This window comes from Orbicella franksi, chromosome 15 (assembly GCF_964199315.1).
Source record: "Orbicella franksi chromosome 15, jaOrbFran1.1, whole genome shotgun sequence".
Classification (NCBI taxonomy): Eukaryota; Metazoa; Cnidaria; class Anthozoa; order Scleractinia; family Merulinidae; genus Orbicella; species Orbicella franksi.
Window position 1 is genome coordinate 14366673 of NC_138159.1, and position 24728 is coordinate 14391400.

The window sequence follows — 24728 nt, forward strand, 5'->3', positions numbered from 1 at the left end:
AAATACGAAATCATGAATACAATTGCATAAAAACATAACATTGTATCTTGTAAACAGAATATTTTGCTGGCATACATGTATCAGGGACTATATTTTGGGGGTCTTTGGTAGTGCCATTGAAATCTACATAAAAAAGTTACAATCAAACATTGTGTTGAGGGACACAATTTTTCTACAGTTTATGTGAACTAACAAAGAGAGGCCAACTTTCAATTGATTCTCTAATGACTGATAAATTTGGTAAAATCAAATTGATAACTTGAAACTTCTCTAGCATGTGAGTATGAATTTCTTTCAATTGATTGATAGCACTGATAACATTTACATTAATTTCGATTTATTGATTTATATCAATTTATGGATCAATTTCAATCAATTGCCTTACCCTGGGATGACCAGACAGCATTTTAGAGACCTGTTACAGCTGTACATTTTACTTGTACGAAATTGGGCTCTTACCAAATACATGCAGGTTTCATGTGTCATGCATCTGTTCATTCATCTGTAGCAGGGCAGGAAAAAAAATTGTAAGTCACTTGCCCACTGGGCCAGTCAATTTCAGTTTTCACTTGCCCCCATTTAAATATTGGTTGCCAGTGTGATGGCCAGTATGAAGTACGAATGAAGTACGCTCGGATTCCTAACTAATTCTTGCTTTCAACCTAATAATTAACTAATCTTTAGGTCTTAAGTTTTGAAATGGAATGACTGGAAATTATCATTTATCAAGCTGGCATTTTTAGTCAGACTCACAAGACTACTGAGGCTACATGGTAATTTCACTTGCCCACCGGGCCACTGAACTTCTATTTTCACTTGCCCAAGAGCAAAATTTACTTGGCTGAGGAAATCAGACCTGGTTTTTTCCTGCCCTGAGTAGATCACAGATAACACCAAAATGTGGTAAAAACAAAAAATATTCACATAACCCATTACCAGAGTGTGTCACAGAATCTGTGAATTTTTCAGGCGTGTGTTACTGATGTTCTTACCACGTTTTGATGTCTTCTGTGATCTATTTACTGAACAGATGCGCGACAACGTAGAATCTATCTGCTTCGTAATACATAACAAAGAAACAAAAACAAACATTTATGACATCAGCTGTACCTTTGTCCACCAATAGAGCATAAGTGCGTGTAAGAAACAATCAAATTGTGCCTGCAAATAACTTGACTTATTATTTAAACATTGTTTGATAGGAGTTTGATTTATTGTGCATGAATATTACGATGTAGAAGATAGTGAACATTGAATATTTACTGCCACACATTTTGAGTTTAGTTCTTCTACATCCTCTGACATTCAGTGCCTTCCAATCAGAGATGCAAAGTTTTTGTCACACAGTAGCCACAGATGTAGATGTAAGATCTGTTTGATTGATGAATATTCAGGGCTCAAAATAATGGCCGGTCAACGGGCAATGTCTGGCCGGAATGGTGACTTGACTGGCCAAAAACTTCACTCGCCGGTCATGTTGACCAGTCATGTCATGTTGAGACAGTCACGTTGTTCATTCTTGAATAAACAATCAAATCCCCAACTGTAAATCTGAGAGTTTTAAATCTCTTTTTTATTATGACCTCTAATGAAAACATACACCAATGCATACATGTATCTGTTCGAACGGCTAAAGACCATTCGCTTGCTGTTTGTCATGCGTTCAAGATCAATAGGAATGCCATTTGAGTGACTGGGGTTGAATCTGTTCAGAAAAATATTAAGCCAATTTTTAAATGGTCTAGCAGTGACTGGAACAAACAAACTCTATTTGTGGGTTTAATTTGGCTCACATTACATGTACTTGATTTTTGCATAAATATCCTGACTGGTCAGAAATGAGACGTGACAGAGCTAAAATTACTTTGGCCAGTCAACATGACCGGCTACAGTCCGATTTCAAAGGTCACAGTATAAACTGGAATGATAACAAACAAAATAATAACTCCAATGTAAAATTCACTGATTGATATCATACACAGAATTTGCTGATTCATACTAAGACATAACTTATCTTATTTAACGAAATGTTTTATGTTACTTGTAGGATGAAGTAAAATTTAGAGTGGTCAATACATGCATTCTCCTTGGCATTGATGCTTGATCAGGAAAAAATCAGCCACTGAGAAGTCTACAGTACTTATGACTCTATAAGGGTCCAAGGCCCATTTCTTGAAGGCCCTTGAAACTTTTCGGGCCCACAAAGCCATCTTTAATTGAGCTGTGTCTAAAAACTGAGAGCTCTATATGCCTGAAACTTCTTGTGTGAAGGAAACCTCTGTTCATATTGAGAATAAGCGATTAAAACAGCTCTGTAAGCATAAGATTTCAGATTTTCGTATGGCTTTCTGGGTGTGAAAACTTCTTGGAACCTTTGAGAAATGGGCCCCTGGTGCATTACAGTCTAACATGGTGACCTTCAACACTTTGATATGCTCTGGCAGCTTTCTGGTTTAAATTCAACCACTTTAAACATTATTTTTTAATGCTTTGAAGTATCACCTACACTGTACCTGTGTTAGTGAATTAGCATCAAATTTAAATATCTCAGATTGCTAGGTTGATACTTATTGTTCAATACAGCAGCTATAAGATTTCATCATAAAAAGAAAAGGCTATGTTTACATACATGTAGTACCAGAACAATAATTTATTAACTTATGATGTGTTATGGGAACTATGGTACTAGATAGGCCTTTCAATTTCAACAGGCCCCTATGAATTTTTTTTTTACAGTACAGTTTTTTTATCACAAAAAGAAAAAGTAAAATTTTGAATATTGTTTACAGTGAATGTTTTGTCAGGGGTCCAAAATGTTTGTACTGTTTGGATTCCGTACAGTTTTGGAAAAAGAAGGAAACTGTGACTTTGTAAACATAGCCTAAAAGATGTCAGAAGCCTTGTTTTATGTTATGCAATGTAGTATTCCTTTGGCATGAATGTTTTTATGATGAATTTAAAATGTCAACCTCTATCTTGTGGTAAATGTTTTTTCTCCCTATTTTCTGTTATTTCAAAGGAACAATTCACTCTATGAAAAAAGTTGATCAATACTTCACACTTACATTGCAGTAATTTTCATAATAAGGTAAAGGTAAAGTCTGCATACAAGCCACGTGGCCCAACAGGCTGGAGCTTATCCTGCTTTCTGTAGCAGGAAGCGACTAGGACTATTTCTGCTCCCCCTGGATGAGATGCCAGTCCATTGCAGGGTTACCCCACCATTAAATTCGCTGCTACCCACTTATACACCTGGGTGGAGAGGCACTGAGAGTAAAGTGTGTTGCTCAACAACACAACAGAACATACCTGCCTAGAGCTTGAACCCGGATCACTCGATCAGGAGTTGAGCGTACTACAGTGTACATGTAACTATGAGGCCATCATGCCTCCCCCATTTCTCATTATTAAGGCCAATTTAATCCTACATTAATTACTTAGTAAGAAAAAACAGTTTATTCATTCATTTTATGACAAAGGTATTATCATTATGTTGCATTTGACTTTGTGGATTTAGTATATATTTAAGACAGGTATCCATTCGCAAACAATTTTAATTTAGTAATACACCTAAATTGCAAAATTTTCACTAGTTGTAGCTGACAACAGTATAGTTCTTAATCATTTTATTATTTATGAATTAAATAGGGCTCAATATGACATGGTTTTGCACAATCTTGAAAAGGTCTTGAATTTTAGTAGTCTTCTCGAAAAGTGCTTGAATTCGGTTAAAGGAGCTCAGTCATGGTATTTTAAAATATTTTGGCCATGCACAAAATTACGTTTAAGTCGTCTTGTTATGGATAGATAGAAAAGAAAACATGTTTTATTTGTTGCAATGTATACATTGTAAACCTTATTCGTGGCATATAAAAACTATTTGAATTTTACTGAGTTTGTTCTGATTGCAATAAATTTCTGATTCTGTATAAATTTGCATATTTTCTACTATTATAATTAAGGTCAACAGTACAACAGTACATTCCATGCATTTTTCTTCAAGTTATTATTTACAAGTCATTTATCGTACAGGGTTTCTGCCTCCCTTTTTTGATTTCCATGTTATTTACAGGCTCCCTTTTTTCAATTTACAGGTTATTTACAGGCTCCCTTTTTCAATTTACAGGTTATTTGCAGGCTCCATTTCTCAATTTACAGGTTATTTACAGGTTCCCCTTTTCAATTTACATGTTATTTACAGGTTCTCTTTTTCGATTTCCATGTTATTTACAGGCTCCCTTTTTCCATTTACATGCTATTTACAGGCTCCCTTTTTCGATTTCCATGTTATTTACAGGCTCCCATTTTCCATTTACATGTTATTTACAGGCTCCCTTTTTCGATTTACATGTTATTTACAGGCTCCCATCTTCGATTTACATGTTATTTACAGGCTCCTTTTTTCCATTTACATGTTATTTACAGGCTCCCTTTTTTGATTTACATGTTATTGGCAGGCTCCCTTTTTCGATTTACATGTTCTTTATGGGCTCCTTTTTTGATTTCCGTGTTATTTACAGACTCCCTTTTTCGATTTACACGTTATTTACAGGCTCCCTTTTTCGATTTACATGTTATTTACAGGCTCCTGTTTTCATTTTCCATGTTATTTACAGCCTCCCTTTTTTTATTTACATGTTATTTACAGCCTCCCCTTTTTTATTTACATGTTTTTTACAGTATTATGGCACCCTCCCTGTATTAAATTTACATGTTATTTACGGGTTTCCAGGTTGAATCACAAGAAATTTACAGGCTATTTACAGTATTTGCAGGAACAGTTTACATGTTATTTACATGATCATAGCCCTTTGCTTTGAAACATTTACAGTGTTTTCTTCATCATTTACATGTTTCACTTAAAATATTTACATGTTATTTACATGAAACCTCTAAAACATGTAAAAGGGGAAAAATCATGTAAATTATTCTTTACAGTCTTTTTTTGGTTATTTACATGTTAATTACATGTTATTTACATACTCTGTAAATTTTCAACTTTTCCAGTGATAAAAAGACTGACGAAAGCTACAAAATGATTTCATGAAGACAAAACGTATTGACGTATAATGCAAGAATAAGTTTAGTCAACCGAACAAAAATGCAAACAAAACTAATTGTATAGCTACTGTTCGCAGTCAGGTGAAAACAACAACAATAACAACAACAACAACAACAACAACAACTTTACAAGATCTCTGCTGAAAGTCAGCATACGCAGTCAATTCTTAGACCGGAATGACACCTGGGATCTCTTGAGAGCTAGAAAAAATTCTTGGGAATTTTCTAGGTAGCTCATTTTTGAGGTCGCTCTTGTATTCCCATAGACTTCACAGAAACTTTTGGTTCCATTATAATTTTATTTTTTGAAATGTTTATTTTACAAATTTCGATTTGTGGATATTTATTTTGATAGACATCACGACAATATTCCTCAGGAAATCCCTGCAATTATCGAAATCTGCTTTAACTGAAAAAAGATGTAGTTCTTTTTTTTTTTTTTTATGAGGCCCGTGGGGGAAACGACTTTTAAATCTGAGGTCCACAATTAATCAAAAGATTGTTTCAGCTATTTGCCCATTAGATAAACAAATACTCATTAACAAAGAAGGACGGTTACAGATGTATAAGTGAATGTACCTTATGTGTGCTTCTGAATTTGGATTACGCACTGCACTCAATCCAGACACGCTGGCCAGTCCGGGCCATTACCAGAAATGGATATATGATTTCCTGTACTCTGATTGGCTCACGCAAAACCCAAACATTGCCTGGACCGCGAAAGGACTGAGACCGAGAGGAATGGCGAGTGAAAAGAAGTCTATGTCGGCAGGGACGTCGCATAACTAACTACAACAATAATACGGTGGAATCCTCCCCATCTATTAATCCCGCGATCTCTGGAACCTGCGAATAATTCATACTAGTAGGCGTTTTCCTTGGATTCGCTTAATTCGTGTCATTAATTTTAACCCCCGATTCGAACCAATTTTCTTCTATCGTATAAAAGCTTAGTTTCGATAAAGTTAAGATAAACTGTACTAATGCGACTTACTTTGGTATCGAGGTATCGTTCCACAACCCAGGACTGCCGAAGATCAACAAAGGCTGATTTTGGCCTCGGCAGCGCTGATCACCACTCTTAATTTAAGCTAAGCTGTTTGCTGTTGCAATATGAAAGGTAATCTAGCTGAAATACTGATTTTATATCATCTCTATCAGGTAATGAAGACAGCTGCAGTAATGTGGATTTTTGTGAATTTTCTATTTATTTCTTTTCTTAAATCTTGACCCTCTTTCAACATGTGCTCTGGGGCAGTGAATCTCAACAATCTCAACTTTTTGTGAATCAATATAGAACAGGTTAGAATTGTTTTAAAACGGGAAGTTTATTTCATCCTTTCCATGTGTCATATATAATTTATGGAAGTTTTTCAGTGAGTTGTAGAAGATGATGCTACCAGTGTCCTTAAGCAAAAGTTCCAATATTTTATTCAGAATGTATGAATTCCTCGTACACTGGAAAAATAGGTAATAAAAGTAAATGTTTACTTTTATCCAGGTTTAAAAATATTATATGCCACTACACTATTATAATTTAACTAGCCCATTTTAGATATCTTTCTTTGCTGCTGCCTCAGACACTTCCCTCTTCTGCACACCAAAATTGTCACAGGATTTGTGTTCTGTGTACAAGCAAGGTTATTAAACAGCTACTAATTCACTAGAAGCATTTTCAGTTTGTTTATTCAAAAGCTACTTCACTATAAGCATTTATTAGTCATTTGATTATGTTATTTTCATAATATTAAAACTTCATTTTCCTCTTTTATTGCTCTCTTGTCATAACCTGCAAGATAAAAATAATTATGAAGTTAGCGACCAATATAGTTAATCCACACTTACAGCCATCAAAAGTGAAATTCAGTCAGTATTGTTTTACATGATGTCATCATACTATTCTGAATTTTTGGAATATCATAGGGGAAGATACCATAATTTTCTCAAAGCAGGTACTAGGCCACTACATGCAAGATCCTCCACATGACCCCCAAACATATCCACCTTTCTCTAGAATTGATAGATCTGTATTTAAAGGGGATTTTTTGTGGCTGTGCTTTTGTTCAAACTAAGGAAGTATCAAATTACATTTAAATTTTCAGCCAAGTTTTGTTGTACCTTACCACAGCTACATGTATCAAAAGTGAATTTTATACGTACTCTTATTTCCATGTCTTGAAAACCATCAATGGCAGATCCTATTGACCCAATAGCATTTGTTATCTGGTCTCTTTTTTGAAGCTTTATCCTCCTTTCGCAACATGCAATAGCCAGTTGCAAGGAATGACTGCACCACCTCCTGCTCTTTTATTTTTCGCCCATTCCTGTGTAGCAGTGGGTTTCATTGACGCCTTTGGCTCCCCGGTTATTATTCTTAAAAGAAAATGTAACAATTAATATTGATATACCTGAATTCCTCCTGTTCATGACTTAAAAAGAATAGACATGAAACAAATATAAACAATATAAATAATACCCCTAATTTTCTTTTATCCATGAATCACAACTCATTACTTTTTTTTCAGCATGCAGCATTAACTTCAAGCAAACTTGTGGATTATTTTTAGGGGTGGGGGATATTTTTTTTGTATTCTTTTTGGCTTTATGGAGGGAGGAGGATAGCATTGGGTATTGGCTTTCTTTTAAGTTTGTGGAATTGCATTTGTTACTTAGGTTGATAGGCAAGATAAGGGAAGGAGAAGGCTGCTGATCTTTAGTTGAATTTGCAGTTTGGATCAATCAAAGGAATAGTTCACTTCTTAGCCAAGACTAATATAGGTTTTTTTCTTTTCAAAAAAAGATGTCAACCAAACCCCAATTATAAATCACGACCACAGTGTCTGTGCCCACAAAGGCACCAGGCAAGTTTTTCACATCTCTGTAGGCGAAACCTTACGTCAGCTGTGCAGCACGAGTTTGGAAACCCAGGTGAAACAGAGGTTAAGCAATTTACAGACTTTTTCTGCCTGTTATTTGTTTATGAGCTTATGTACAATGTAATAGTGAAATACACTTACCCTTCAATCTGGGATATAATTCATGGTAGGCCACCCATATAGTCTCCCTGCAGTTTGCTTCTATTTACTGCCGTTTGCTTGCGGTTAGCATTTAAATATTGTGTTTACTTGCAGTTGGCATTTATTTACTACTGTTTGCTTGCGGTTAACATTTAATTACTACTGTTTGCTTGCGGTTAGCATTTAAGGAGTAAAGGGGATGGCAATTATATGTGGCCTACCATGAATTATCTGCCTTCAATCTTCTCAACAGTCCCGCTTTCAATTTCTTCCACAAATATCTTGTTCAATATCATTGCCTGTCGGGGAATAAAGTAAACACAGCTTGAAATCGGGTCCACTGCATGGTCAGCGCGATCGGTCAATAACAGACGCATGTGGCGAAACTAGAGTATTTCATCTTTAAAAACCTTGGACCAAGCGACGCAGTCGTGGACCAATACAAAAATACCACCAAATGAAAGCAAATTTTATAGACATTAATGACATATTTTTTTCAAAGAGGAAAAAAATTGCAACGTACCTGATTTTTCCATCTATTTGGAGTTTTGTCGTGTAAAAACCAGAGCAAAAATAGCAAAAAAAGTTAGGTTTTTGCCTCGAAACTCGAAGACGTTTCGCTAGCCGCCATTTTTTTCACGCTCAGCTAAAACTTCATTGTTATATTGTATTGTGTGCAAAGCCTTGTGGGAAAAGGCTGCTTTTAAGCCCCGAAAAGAGCTCGGAAGGGACTTTGTATGGTGTGCCTAGCTTTGGCGGCCATATTGCCATTTCTCATGACGTCACCGCATATCCATTTCTGGTAATGGCCCGGACTGGCTGAGCATCCTTTCGATTCAGGAAGGTTCTCGACCCCTGTGCATTCGCTCCTAAGGTGTGAGACAAAATTATTTACTTCAAGAAGTTATTACTGAACAGACGCACGGCAACATGGAATCTACTTGTTTTATATAATAAAGGAACAAAAAACAATGTTAATGACGTCAGCAATAGATCATAAGTAAGAAAAAATCACAATGAATGATTGTTGAATGATTATATATGGATAGAAAATTCTTTGCTAATGAGTACTGACAAGTATTATTATTCTTTAGGTCAGAAGCCTTTACCAAGAAAATACGTCATTACAAGTAGAAAACTTTCTTTTCTGGTAAGACTTCGTATTTCCACAATAGTCACTCCAACAAATTGTTTCCTAAATTATGTTTATTCTTTTTTTACTAACAAATAAGATAAGTCTGTCCCTAGTGCAGACATGGCTACTGTATGAGCCAAAAAATAGGAAATATTTGTGCTATATACGATCCTGTCTGTCTGTTAACAGCGTGCAAAGAAAGTTGTGCCCGATAGCCTGGGTCTAGTGGATTCTATTCCTTACTTTTCCGATGGATAAGTGAAGCTTTTTGAGGAATCCCTCAGAGGAAATTCAAATTACAGAAGAATTTTAAGAGATGAAATTATCGCATTAGGTTCATTTTAACTTAATAGCTCATAGTAGTAATAAATTTTGGGGGGGGGGGAGGAGGGGGGGGGTGGCTAGTGAGAATGACTTTCCGGGTGATACATCTTCGACAATTGGCTTATTTTGCACCCTATACACCGACTCGTCTTAAATTATTGGTCAACGAGAAAACGGGCCATAGTCTGAAGTGGATCTGAAAAGAATATTGAATATTGACTCAGGTCATCGAGAGGTGTTTTAACAATTGAGAATGTATCGAGAAAACTTGTTGCATAATTGTTTCAGGAACCTCACGAATGTAGCAGTGAACTTCACTGTGCGATTCAAAGAGACTGGGTACAAACAAATCGAACCACTTGAAAGAAGCATCGAGTCAAGAAGCATGCTGGGTAGTACCCCGATTAGACTGGTTGCCATGGAAGCTAATGACGGTTAGTTTCTTACTACAAAGTAGTCATATAACCTTTTTGGTTTGGTCATTCGAGAGCTTCTGCGGACAAGCTATCAGAAGATGCTTAGCCGAATTCAAAAATTGAAATACAGAATAACATTGAAACTTTCAGAACCAGGTATACAGTGGAATCCCGATTTTTCGAACCTCCAAGGGAAACGAAAATTGGATAGTTCGAGAAATCGGGGGTAAGATTACAGTGTTCGACTGAAGAGGGGAAACGACTTTTAGTACGAGTTATCGGGAGGTTTGAAAACATGAGGGTTCGAGAAATGGGTACTCCATTGTACAACTACTTTTAACAACATCAGCACTAAAACGAAACGATCACCCATTAAGGCAATGAACCAAAAATTAGTGCAAGAAGAAAAGTAAAAGTTACACTTATCTTACCAACAATACGAACGTTCAGAAGAGTCAAGTTTAAGATCTAGAGTGAGATTTATCAAATGAATTTGTACGGGAAAGAGGTCGCTGGAAAGAATGGATTGCTCGCATTTGGGTGACGACATAGCACAGAAATTTCTGTTAGAACACCTTTTGTTTTTGTTCTTTGTAATGTTTCTATTTCCACTCGCGTGTCTGATTGCTGGTTGTCTTTTGAAACAGTCTACATTAAGCCGCTCCAGGTCTATGCACACAACACAAGCTCTACATCGGTGGCAGTCTCATGGGATGAACCCGGAGACTTAACTCACGGAGTTTTCTGCGGGGTTGAGGTTTTATATCGCTTGAACGATTCGTCACAGAAATTCGGCGTCAGGGTTGCATCAAGGATACCAGGATATGAGCTAATAGACCTCATGAAGTATGCGGTGTACGCCATAAGCGTGAAGTCCTTCACCCTGGAGGGAGAAGGGAAGGAAAGTGACGAAGTTCTGGTTAGAACAGCAGAAGACAGTGAGTAACGGAAACGCGTTATCTTGTTCAAAAATCTTATATTCCGATTTGTTTTACGACAAAGTGCAGGTCGTAAAGCTGGAAAGTGAGAGTCTGAAGAAAACTACAAAGGAAAATATAAGCCCTGTACAATTTATGATCACGCTTCACAAGACTACTACATATTGGGTTTTTGGACATGCTAAACAATTCTGCTGGAACTAGAGGCACTATCATTAGCCTATTCATGAATGAAGAACAGAACATGCAAAAAATGCAAACGAATAGTGTTGTATGCAAAAAGAACCACTCCTCATTCTTTCAAAGTCTATCATTCCACCCACCTATCGCCTTTCACTCAAATTGCCTTAGTTTTAAAGGGGTATTGCACTCAGGATGCTTGGCTACAAGTACGATTTACAGTCATAATTTTGTACACGCCTTTTATCACGTTACTTGTGCCCAATCTACCGCCGCCAATAGTTTTAGCGTGGTAATGATCCTGGGTAAACAGGTTAGTTTGGTGACGTAATCCTCGAAGACTATACTAACAAATACATTCTTTATAATTCGTACCGATTCATTTTTAGTTCCCACGTCTCCTCCATTAAATGTCAGCGGCTTTCTTAACGACACCAAAAAACTCACCGTCACTTGGCAACCACTTCCCTTGGAGCATCGCCTTGGAGTTATTCTAGGTTACCACATCATGTATGAGACACAGAATAGTGGCAACCCTCAAGAAATGAACGTGAATGCCTTCAATTTATCAGCAGAACTACAAAACGTAAGGAGGGGAAGACTGTATGAAGTTAAAGTTGCTGCGTTTAACAGCGTAGGAGAAGGACCACCTAGTCCACTTATTGTGCTCAGATCACCAGATGGCGGTAAGTAAAATTTAATTAACAACATACATGCAGGGAAAACAACTGCTCGTGATTAATACAGAGTCAACAGCGCTTTGTGCCCCCATCCCATTCGTCTTTCTCTAGGCAACACAATAGAATGGTACAGCCACAAAATATTTCGTTGCACCAGACAGACTAGCCGTACATATCTAGATGGAGGTGTAGCGAACAAGAAATATCTGTCAGCAAAGTCAAAGCCGGTGATTGTGAAGAGTCTGATTGACTTTAAAGTAAAGAGCGCCACAGTGTTTTATGTTGGGAGAGGCCAGTTATTGAGCGAGAACATGAACGACGAAGGAAGGAGCACAAAGCGGGAGGAAACTTACCACTGCTCACGTCATCATCAACCGTGTTTTGATAGATCATTAAGGGGCTAACATTGTTTGCAAACCAAAAGAAAACTTACATCATTAAAGCAGCACAGATTTTTTTACTTAGTTAATAAGGAGACCTCAAGAGGTGTGTGTTTTTATCGAGGTCGTTCAGACGAGAACAATTTGTAAAACAAAACTATTGCGTACGATCTCTGACACCATAGCACGCAGGCAACTTGAAAGTAAAACTAGTATGAAGTTAATATCTCGCGAATACGAAAACTTTATAATTAAACAAATTTTAAAAAAAGGCTTAATCGCGCTTTGTTCTATTATGTACTCCTGGAAATGACATGAGCACTAAAGAAGTAGGGAGGAATATTGACTTGCAGTTAGCAGTTCACTCTACTATTCTTTAATGCTATCGTCACTTCACCTTGCGTAACAACAGAACAAAAAGAACAAGCATGTCAAGTCTATTTTATGGTTCGCCAAGAAAACAGAATTTATAAACCCATTTCGGACTAAAACGACCTTTGAGGCGTTAAATCGTCATTCATTTTGAATATATGGGTTATTGACTAAGCGTATTTATGGACAGAGGTGGAGTCGAGGCCCATAAACAAGAAAAGAAAAACAAAAAAACAAAAAACAAAAAACAACAAGGCCAGTATCGAGCTATCATGACCGAACAATTCTGTTAATAAGGGATTTATTGCATGGCTTTCGTGAAAATTTTTCTTGCGGGACACAGCGGGTAGTCTGCGAGTGGGCAAGATATCACAGCGCAGGATTTTGTTCATCCTGCCCGTTTATTGAGCTATTTTGCCTTTTTTTGTTTGAAGTAGGGTTAATGTGCCATCTATTAATACACATAATTCCTTTTAAATACGTCTTATTGCTTTCACAATTTGTTCATACTAGTTCCCAGTCTACCACCGCCAGTAGTAGTAGCCCATAGTACAAGCTACTCGAGTGTAATGGTCACGTGGGCAGCTATCCCAGAAAGCCATACCAATGGCATTCTTCAGGGTTATGTAACGATGCTCGATGACATCGACGAACGTTTTTATGGATGTGACCAAATAATAAAGATCGATGGGCTGGAAAAATCCAAAGCTTACAAAATTAAAGTTGCTGGTTATACCTCTAAAGGACTTGGGAACTTCAGCGATGAAGTAATAGCAATCACTAACATTGATGGTAGGTCATTGAGTGAGCGCAGCCAAGCTTTTATTTGTCGTCTACAAACGTATGAACAAATGGAATTTAAACTGTCAGCTTAATATTTACTATTAAAAGCGAGCAAAGGCGCACGTGCATCATAATCAAACGACGCACGTTCAAGGCATTAGCAAAGTTAACTTTTCCGTTCGCCAGATAAAATTATTTCCAACTGATTCATTCTTTTAGCTGTGTACCATTGACTTATGATGTACTTGGAAAGTTTACAGAGGACTCAAGATGCAACTCTTAAGTTTCTTTCGTGCTCTCCAAACTTTCTGCGTGCATCATAACTTAATGACACACGCTAATTAAAGCATGAACTAATGGCTTATTGAGTGTTCTAGCTGAATACACTATGTACGAATATATTCGCCGAATGAAAATGTCGTACATTCCATTTAACCCCTCTTCTCCTTGTGTACCGTACCTCCCAAAATCCCCTACACGACCCTGATCCATGGTATGTCTCAGTCGGTAATCTTGGGATATTTTCACGAATGTTCGGAAACGTTGCATTGACATAAAACGGTTTAAGCATGCTAATTTCTTATTGCTTTGATTTTTTCATTCTTCACAGGTTGCCAGGCTCTTGGTATGGAAAACTACAACATTTCCAACTCACAAATTAGTGCATCTTCCAAGGCTGGGGCTGGGGACGTTCATGCCGCTAGCAACGGTCGATTAAATTTTGACCCAGACAATATTTACATCGGGGGCTCCTGGAGCGCTGACGGCAGTGACTTTGATGAGCCCTTTGATCAGCCCTGGCTGCAGGTTGATTTCCTAGAAAAAATTACCGTAACCAAAGTAGCAACTCAAGGCAGACTATTAGATTCACTACGTTTCTTTCAGTGGGTGAAAACTTACTCGTTGAATTATAGTCAGGATGGTATTGATTTTGAAGCTTATGAACAGTTTGGAAATGTGAAGGTAATTTTACATAACTGTCATTGTTTGGTATAAGCAGTAATTCTTGAATCACATCCTCTTCGCTTGTGTTTTCAAAACGTTTATGTGCCAGTTCTTCGAAAGTGCTCGAAGCCAGTAATGCATCATTAGGCGCTAATTCGACCATGGGATGTCCAAGTTAGTGTTGTCTAATCACTCGTCAACCCAAGGATGAACAGAATCTTGCCTAGTTATTAACCTATTTAGTTACTTATTTAGTTTAAACCATACTAACGATGAATCTGCACTCCCGCAAACACGGAAACGGGAATGTTCTTTATAAACTGCCTGGGTTTGGTTGCAAGAATACTCCCCAGTGTAGTTCCATGTCTCGCATGACTTTGTTTGACTTCCAGAGTTAGATCCACTTCTGGAAATCTTCGCTTTTACTTTCTTCGCAGATTTTTCAAGGCAACTGGGATAGTAACACTGTTGTTTACAATGCAATTACTCCGCCTATCAAGGCGCGCTACATTCGGATACTACCAAGATCTTGGGAAGGTTACGTGTCTATGAGAGCGGAGTTTTACACCTGTGAATACGGTAATCATAAAATACGATATTATTACCAATTCATAGCATACGTTTGGCCAATTATGTAATCTGATGGCAATTCAAATGGCGAAAGATATTCGGAAAGGATCCTAGAAAAACATTGTCCTGGCTTCTAATGGAGACGAGCCTTGTTTGAAGACCAAGAGTAACCGCTTTGCATAGAATGGCTAAAAAGTCTAAAAAGAAAAGGAATAAGGAGCTAGAATGGAAGTGTTTGGAGGCCCGCCAGTGGCAAGTGGCATTGAATGGGTGATGCCCTTTATGCATACCACCTAGGCACTGATATAAAGTGACTTTGGTTTGGAATAAGGATAAGTGCCCTGCACTTCTAGCTGAGTGGTCAGGGTTCGAGCCCTAGCCGGGTCGTTGTGATGAGATCTCGAACAAGGCGCCTCACTCTCACAATGCCTCTCAGCGCAAGAAAATAAATGGTTTTAGCCATTTTAATGTTAGCTGGGTCGCGGGAGAGGGGAGAGTGGCGAGTCAAGGCCCCCAAGAAACTGACATCTCATCGAAAGAGAGTAGAAATTTTCACAAAACTTAGAGTTTTTGCATTTTTTCGCTAAACGTAGAAAATCGGTAGAGAAAGCGATCCATCAAAAGAAAATTTCGGAGTCACCGAACGTCCAAGGTCGTTAAATCCAGGAAAAGCTATAGCAATGGCCATCTGCCCTTTCATGTTCATTTTATGACTTAGCGCGCTCGATGCATGACGTGGCGAGTGAATTTGCGTGCACAGTCAAGATGCGCAGAAACAATTAGCACGAACGTCCTTAATAAAGTTCCTATCTTACCTTAAGCTTTCAAAAATAAAGCTTTTGTCTCGGTGACAATGTAAGACACGAAAAAATAATGGGTGTTTTAACATTTTCTTAAAAGAAAATGCCGACTAGCACTACGTTTGAGTGTCGAGTCTCACCTTATTGTATACCGATTACATTGTAATTTCTCCAAACAAATTGAAGCGTTTTAAAAACTATTTGCCCAAAATTTGTCTTGTTGCCCCAAAAACTGACTTGCCCAAATTTTGAGGGTGCTGCAGCATCCCCCCCCCCCCCTAGTCCCCCGGCCCGTACTCGTATGGTTCCCTAGGGCTTTACGCCGACGACTTGGTACAACCACGTGGGTGCCCGCCAAGGAATACTTCTGAGATCATCTTCCCAGTTTGCATGTTTTGCATCTTTAGACTAATACAGTTATATTTTTTTTTCTAGATTTCAAGCTTGAACCAGTTAATATCACGTCCTCTGAACCAAGCTCCACTGGAGTCGGTCTCCAATGGAAACCACTGGACCCCTTTAAATTAGGCGAGCCCGTCTTAGAATACAGAGTAGAAATCTTTGATTTGTTGAGAGGAGAAAGTTTTAATTATACGGTTAATTCATCAATGACAGATGTAAACCTGAACATTTTGAAACCGTTTACGCCTTATAAAATCAAAGTGTTTGGAATTACGAGCTCATGGGAGGGAAATATCACCGACACAATAGGACTACAAACACAAGAAGACGGTAGGTTGAGTTAAAGCTAAAACTAACTCTGACATATCGCCTTAACTGACAGCTGAAGTAATGTATTTCGATGCATATATTAAAAAGTACACTGTTATGAGTATGGCTTCTACACATCAATGCAAAATAAAAACTAAAGTGGTCCAGTTCTGTCGAAAATTATTGTACCAGTACACGTAAGCTGTTAACTATCGAGATGTCATCATGAGTGACGTATCAGTGGAAGTTTTGATTTCAAATTGAAAAATAGTCGAACAGGGCTGTTTAGACCATTTCCTTACGTCTTTGAAAAACAACTAGAATTTCTCCTACCTATAACAATAGGCCAATTCCGAGTTGCCTTTTGCCTCTGTGTCAAAACGAGTCTTCGCGCGAAACCATTCATACGAAAATGTGTTCACACTACAGATTCACGCAAGCTTTTTTTCATATGAAAGGTTTTGCACGGGGACTCGTTTTGAAATGGCCTACAGTGAAACCCCTCTCCACGCTTATAACGGACAGTTTTCTTTGTCCCGACGACTAAAAAGCTCATGTATATTCGCTTAAATTAACCCGCTTAATACGGACACCCAGATAATGCGGACACTTTATCATGTCCCTTTGGTGTCCATATAAACGGGGTTCCATTGTAGTTATTTAGTGTTTTCACCTTGGTGGTCTGGGGGAAAGGGTATATTATGTCCGAATAGAGGTACTTAGTCACAATTTTGCGCCATTTGACTCCAAAATGGAGGAAATCCCATGATAGTCCTCCTTTTGACGGCAACTGGACAAAACGACTGTAACAATAATTTTAATTTCTTTTTTTGTCCCCAATTAGTCGTGAAAACTAAATACATTGACACATTAATAAAGCTTTTTACTTTTCCTTTTTTTTTAAACAATTTTCGAGGATCTGAGTTGATTCGTGTTCCCAGCTTTTCTTATTTTCATTAACTTCCAAAATGGGCTGGGCGAAAATGTAATCCTTTTAGACGTTCATCTATTTCACGTAAATACAAAAATAATAATGATATTTATACATTTCGCCTAAATAGTCTAGTATTTAGATAATACGTTGGTGTGCTGTGATAAAACTTTTACAGTTTAATTTGTTGATATCTTTTACAATATTTTAGACAGTTTTGGTCTGTATTTTGCCAACAAAGTAATATCCTTTTGGGAAGAATTTACGGCTGTTTTCCTTAGGTAAACATGCTGGGCTTCACCACTCGTGTTGCCTACAGGTACGTCGAGGAACGATAATTATATAGAGAGAAAAATAGATATACAAAAAAAAAATCGCTGAAATCACTTTGAAACGGCCTCAAAACGTCACGAAAACACCGGAAGTACACAAAAGTGTCGACGTAAATAGTTCTAATTGAATGTCTTCACCATATTCTGAATAAGCGATCGTTACAGTCCTATACAAACTCTTCTATTTACGCTGCGTTGCGCAACTGAGTCCAATACATTAAAATGTTCACGGCTCCCAAGGAGCTTGTCCCATTTAGTGAAAGACCGGAATCCCTTTCATTTTGCTTTCTGTTAATGTAGTTTATTATTTTTGTTTAATACCACAGCTCCCAGCGAGTCTCCTAAAAACCTCAGTGTCCAACACACCGGCAGCTCAGAATTAACATTCCGACTGGAGCCAGTAGATAAATATCATATCAACGGGCGACTCCGAGGGTATAAAGGAAATTATCGAGAAAGCCTATCTCCAAATGAGCCTTGGAAGACCTTCGTTATCAATGTAACTCAAACCAAGCGCAGGAAAAGAAGCATTGAGGACGAACAAGTTACCTTTAACCTGGAGGGTTTAAAGGCGTACACCTCGTATACAGTCACTGTGTTGGCATTTACTGTGAAAGATGGCGTTCCCACATTGGCGGCAAACTTCACCACCGCAGCGGACGGTATGACACACCATTTCATAGACTAGCAGATATACATGCAACTTAGAATGAAACTATGTTCACTGTACTAAAGAAATCTTTAGTGTTTTGTAGATTACTTCTCAAACTCGTCAATAACTCATCAAGTTAAAAACAAGAAATCATGACCATGACGGGTTTGGATATCTGATCTTAACTAACTTAGATTTTGATGATTTTGATTCTCCATTTTCTCCTTAATTTAAGTTTCGATTGAGAAGATACATTAAATACTCAAGACAATGTTTGACCACATTTCCAAACACCTCGGTGTACCTCAAAAATACTCCGCTACGCGTCTCATTTTGAACTCTCTTCTCGGTGTTTGAAAATGTGTTCAACTACGGTCTTTCGTGTTTGATATATTACTTCAATTCATACATGATTTGCATATTCGTCTCTCTCTTATCTACGGCCATTATTTTTTTCCCTCGACATCTTCAGTACCAGATCATCCTCCGTCAAACGTAACCGCGTGCAACACTAGCTCCACAAGTGTTAATGTCACGTGGCAGCCTATCCCTTTAGACCACAGGAATGGAATTCTCCTAGGATATCACGTAAGATATTGGAGACACGATAAAGCAAACGATACTATCTCCGTGGTAACGGTAAACAGCACCAGCCTCCATGCAGAAGTGGAGGGATTAGGGAAGTATAAGGAATACATCATCCAAGTAGCCGGATCGACAGTAGCTGGTTTGGGGAATTTTTCTGAACCTGTGTTTGTTCGTACTGAGCAAGATGGTGAGTAATTATAATGTGTATTATATTGTAGTCTCACCTGTGGTTGAATGAAAAGTCGTCGATGTACTTAGCTACAACTAGCTAGTTCTCAGGCATGCTAACTAAACTGAAAGAAAGAAACATTTCAAATTAACATAATAGGCTTAAACATGCTAACTGGCGTGAGGCAGACTAGTTCGCTATTTGTTAGCATGACCGAGGAGTTGAACTAGGGTCTACCGAGAGACCACTCAACTTAGTGGTCAGAGCGGGACCTGAACTCGTGGCCTCTGCATTTCAAGTCCGGTGCCTTTGCAACTCGGCCACGCTGCATCCTATCGTAGCCTTTTGGAAACAAGGAGAGTAGAGCAAGTGTTTTCGTGGCAAATTCTCGACACGTTTAAAGCGTATATAACAGGTATGTTTTCATTTGCTTGATAGAATCTACGCGAGATCATGATTTGGAAGCCGAAATAAAAATTGCATATCGTTTTTTTTTTCTTCGCCGCGTTTTAGCCATCTGAAGACGTGAAATTTCTCTTCCGGCTGGGGGGGGGGGGGGGGGGTCAGGAAGTAAATTTTGGCGTTTTCGAATGGCTAAATTGCGGTGAAAAAAACAACGAAATCCATTTTTTTTCCTATTTCCATATCAAGAGCTCGTGTGAATTCCATAAGGAGAACTAAAAAATATATATGGGTTATTGACCAAGTGTGAGGTCAAGATGGCTGGATATTGGCCAAGTTCTTTTTTTTGCGAGTTTATGGACCGAGACGGAGTCGAGGTCCATAAACTCGCAAAAAAAGAACGAGGCCAATATCCAGCCATCTTGACCGAACAAGCTTGGTCAATAAAGGATTTATTATATGGCTTTCGGGGACATTTTTCTTGCGGGACACGGCTGGTAGTCCCGAGCGGGCAAGATAGCCCCATCTTGCCCGCTCGGGTAGCCAATCACAGCGCAGGATTTGATTCATCTTGCCCGCTCGCGGAGCTTGCCATATAATAAATATCTGTCATACGCACTTAAATTTACAACGTAAGTTGTTCGAGCGCTAGTGAACAGTATTAATTGTTTCCTTAGATATAGCGTCGTGATGTAGTATTGTAATGCATCTCCTTTAAAATAGAGATTTGAAAAGGGGGTTTCGTTTTCGAAATAATTTTGTTCTTTCCTCGACCTTAGTACCCGATGAACCACCAGGTAACATCAGAGTTCACGGAATTGAACCCACAGTTTTAAAAGTTGACTGGCTTCCAGTGCCTTACGAAACTATAAACGGCATTGGAATAGGCTACAAGCTCGCTCTATTCAATACCAGTGCGTATAACATTAGAAATTACACCTTGGAGGCTTCTGTTCTTTCACTGGAAATTACCGATTTGGATATCTGGACAAACTACAGCATCAAGATGTCCGCTTTCACTGTTGTTGGAGACGGTCCATGGAGTGAGTCAGTACTTGAAGATACAGACGAAGAAGGTAAGCCACGGGCATCCCATCTTTAAAATTTGACTCTACAGCAAATGCCCATGAAATCTTGGATGTCACCTAAAATTATCAGATCATCCATGGCCAGAAGTCTTTATCCAAAACTACCTCGTTTTAAAAGAGAGGTACAAGGTAACTCGGAAATGGCCTATTGGTGTGCGGTGCGTTTCATTGATTCTGGTGTTTTATTCACAGCTCCTTATGAAAGTCCAGCAAATCTGACCGGACAAAGCACAAACTCGACCTCAATCTTCGTTCAGTGGAATGCAGTTATTTTACCCAATATTCGCGGGATTCTTCGAGGTTACAGGGTTTACTATGAAGAGGCTCCGGGCTCCGTCCATGCAAGCGTGTTAAGAAACGTGTCTGTCGATATATCTGTGACTGAAGCTGAGCTCATCAACTTGCGCAAATTTACCGAGTACCATATTTGGGTAACAACGTTCACTACCAGAGAGGGAGAGTTGAGCAATTCCATATTCGTGCGGACACGAGAGGACAGTAAGTGCGGTCTTTCCGGCTTCTTTGTCGCCCTTTTTACAAATAAAATATAACAGAGAATTGTTACTATCTACCTTTTCTATAAATGTACTCGACTCCTAGTAACTCAAACCCTTGCTAACTCGAACTCTTGCTAACTCAAACCAAATCAATATTTCACCTGGATTTCCATCACACATGTACTGTAATTTTACCCTCGGTAACTCGAACCCTCAATAACTCGAACCTCTCGATAACTCGACGCAATTTTCGTTTCCCTTCAGATTACATTCCATATAATTTTACCCTCGATAACTCCACTGTGTTTGTCAATACGTGACAACACAAAACAAAACAACACATTGAAACTATTTCTCAAAAAAGTAAATCGCATGAACTCTGAAGCAGTAGCCCTATCGTTTTTCTCCTTGAATTCTGCAAAAACCTGCTTTGCCTTGCTTCCTTTTGTTTCCCATAACGTTTATACGTTCTGATATATACAGTAAACACCATTTATTTTCCTTATTCCCGTCATTTGCTCTCAACTCCCGATAACTCGGAGTTGACTGTACCAATGCTGAAATTCCTTGTGAATGTAGGTAATTAACTTGATCTTATTTATAATAGCTCCAGGACGCCCACCATTGTACATCACATACTCTTCGCCAAGTTCCACTAGTCTTTTAGTTGAATGGGGTACAATCCCCCCGCAGTTCAAAAATGGAATCATAAGAGGATTTCAAGTTCACTTCCAACACAATGGCACGAAGGAAGTTAGAGTGCGAGGACCACTCCTCTACTGGGTCATTCTTGATGATTTAAAGAAGTTTACAGTCTATCATATTCGAGTTTTTGCCTTCACAAATGAGGGATATGGACCAGAAAACAACATAACGGCGGTCACGGCCCAAGATGGTATGGAACTTACCTACAATATTTGTTTTCTAGAGAAAACAAAATTCCTGATGGCGGCAAAAGAGTAGGAACAATAATTATTTAAATCCTTGATAATATAAGTCCTTGAAGAAGTCTCGATTGCATTCCGATATAATGAAAGATGATTTAGTTGAACTTCTCTAAGTTTAAGCCGAGTTTCAGCCCCTTTTAACCCCATTTCGAACGGCATCCCATGAACACGTTCACACCAAACTAACCTACGTCATTCTCGAAACAGGACAAGTTTCAAAAATTTGCTCCTTCGTGATCGAATATAAAGGAAAGGTTTACCAATGCCTCACTGATGAAATGGCTAGTTCTGCAAGTTTTTTTCGCGTACTTCAAAAGAACTAATATTCTTTTCGTTATCGAGAAATGGATATTTTTGAAGAAAGTTTGACCTTTATTGTATTGCTAGAACAAGACAAAACTGTTTTCTTTTCTCAAGTTCCCAGCAGGCCACCAGAGAGCATCATCGCTGAAAGCCACGTAACCCTGACAACCATTCCTGTTACGTGGCAACCAATCGATTCCAGCTATATCCATGGCATTTTACTTGGCTACAAGATCAGGTACCAGGCCGTTGCGATTGGAGAGGAGCCAGTTGAAGATCAGCCAATCAGAGAGGAGATAGTCAGCCCCTCGACCTTCTTTCTTGTGTTGAAAAATCTCGAAATATTTTCTTTGTATCGCATTGATGTGATGGGATATACGATCATGGGCAATGGTCCACCGGCTACGGATTATGCAGGTTTGTCTAATTTTCAAGCCAATCATACAATGTCTCGGCGCATAGAATATATGTTTTTAGTATAAATCTACTAGTGTTCTATCTCTGATTGGCTACGCTACTCACTATCTATTCTGTGATAGATAGTGAGTAACTTGACAGTGTGCCTTTGCTAACAAAATGACGACCGCTTCTTGCCGTTTTCGAAGTGTCTGTGAAGAGGATTTAGATAAAGTTTTGAGCGACTAGTGGATTTATACTGAAACAATTAGATTATTCGCTCTCGATTCCTATGCGTGATAGCTGACTCGGGCTCCGCCCTCGTCAGCTATCACGCGTTAGAAATCGAGAGCTCATAATCTAATTGTTTAATAGACGGATTGGGCAAAAGTGTTTACATCATTTTTCCTCCCAATTCAGCTCATGACATGACTCACTTGGGAGGTTACAATTGTTCTGTTTGTATATACTCCCATACAATCAGTTTCGTTTGGCAAATGTCACAACTGTAACCTCCCAAATGAATCATCACATGGTCTGAACTGGATGGCAACAAGGATGTAAACACGTAGCCGAATCCGTCTATTCTTTATCTTACTCCGTCCCTCTATTTTACCGCTGATTCAAGGCGTATGTAATAAGGAGAGACGTAGAAATTAACTTCAGATGAAGGAAAGTTTAAAACCATAGTTACTCAGGGAGTACAACTATCACAGCTGTTTAGTATAGTAAAAAGGGTAGCTTAAGATTGGGGAAGATTAAAATGGATTGCGCACATCGAAATGATTTGTTTTTTAAGATGCGCCATTCGCAACGTGGCTCTTTTCAAGGAGAAAAGAGCCATCCGCAAACAGTTGCTGCTATTAATTGACTTTAATGTACTACGATCTTACTTTCAAAAATTAAACAAAGGATTAAAACTGTGCCAATTGTTGTTGCTGTTGTTTTTTTAAAGTCAACTTCATTTCAACACTTCAGCTGTTTATGATACTTCTCTCTACCTGCCAAAAAACCCCTGTTCTGTTATTTACAGAGACCTGTCGCTGCTACGAACGTCTAACAACGAGTTGGTATGAGTTTCGACCATACGTCCGATTGTCTGAAAATGGCTTCCCTGACGGGCTTATTCCACCAATCCTCAAGAAGCTAACCTTCAGGTGTTGTGAAACCTGCCAGTCGCATGGTACTTCTTATGTGGACTTGAATTCAAATGGCTTCAATCAGTCGGCAAAGCTTTCCAATCTGCGTTCACTGCAGAAGAGTATCGTTAACCCAACAGACTTCTTCTTCCCCGTCTATGGCTTTAAGGAGCAAACTCATTTTGCTAAGCAGTTTGGCTACCAAGGAATAGTGGAATCACCTGGTATGGCGTACATTATCAATACAAACTCCCATGATGACATGCCCAACGCTATCTTGACGAATATTGCTGCCTGTTGGCCAGCGATCGCCCTCGCTTTGGTCATCACGTATCTAGCTGGACTTGTGGTGTGGTTAGTGGTAAGTTAGGCAGAATGTAATCAATAAATAAGGAACACAGACTTCACATGCTAGGCGTGTGAGTTAGGATGTTCAATTCGAACCCGAACATTGTACTTGGGTTGGGTACTTTAGATTAGGAATTATCCTCACATTATCCCAGCGGACTTTTTGTTACATACAGAAGATTAATCTTTCCATGTCCAAAAGAGAAATTCCACATCGAAAGATCGCTGGACGGCTGCGGAGCAGGCGACCAAAAGCTTCCTCCAGCTGCTTTGAACTCGGGTAAGCACAGCAATTTAGATTGGAAGCAGAATCCTTTTTTATATCTCCATGGAATGTTAGAAAAGACTGAGAATCCGGTTTGTGCTGTCGTCCTAGTTTTTCTTACCTTGAGGTGAAACCTTAATGGAGCATATTCCTTAACAGGTACATGACCAAAAACTTGAACTCTGGCAATTGGGAAATTGATATCGGATTGTGGATGGTTTCACTCGAAATTCGATTCACACGCTTGATGCTTCACAAGATCCTTTAGCAAGGTCTTGCCAGGGAATTGATCAATTGCCCATGTTTATCGTGATTATCTATTATTCACACTCATATGGAAGCACAGTCGCAGTCTAAAA

The 24728-nt window shown here is 38.7% G+C and overlaps 1 protein-coding gene across 1 annotated transcript in view; it reads left to right on the forward strand.

The window, feature by feature from the left end:
- LOC145470141 (protein sidekick-1-like) overlaps positions 1-24728 on the forward strand; it is a 37248-nt gene that overhangs the window by 8463 nt on the left and 4057 nt on the right. The window contains exons 4-18 of the mRNA XM_081453981.1: positions 9173-9228; positions 9826-9971; positions 10601-10891; positions 11461-11757; positions 13017-13295; positions 13897-14249; positions 14669-14810; positions 16037-16333; positions 17902-18237; positions 18700-19002; positions 20166-20462; positions 20667-20972; positions 21579-21866; positions 22336-22638; positions 23651-24117. Coding sequence (XP_081310107.1) covers positions 9173-9228; positions 9826-9971; positions 10601-10891; positions 11461-11757; positions 13017-13295; positions 13897-14249; positions 14669-14810; positions 16037-16333; positions 17902-18237; positions 18700-19002; positions 20166-20462; positions 20667-20972; positions 21579-21866; positions 22336-22638; positions 23651-24117 — 4161 coding nt within the window. The remainder of the gene's footprint in view (positions 1-9172; positions 9229-9825; positions 9972-10600; positions 10892-11460; positions 11758-13016; positions 13296-13896; positions 14250-14668; positions 14811-16036; positions 16334-17901; positions 18238-18699; positions 19003-20165; positions 20463-20666; positions 20973-21578; positions 21867-22335; positions 22639-23650; positions 24118-24728) is intronic.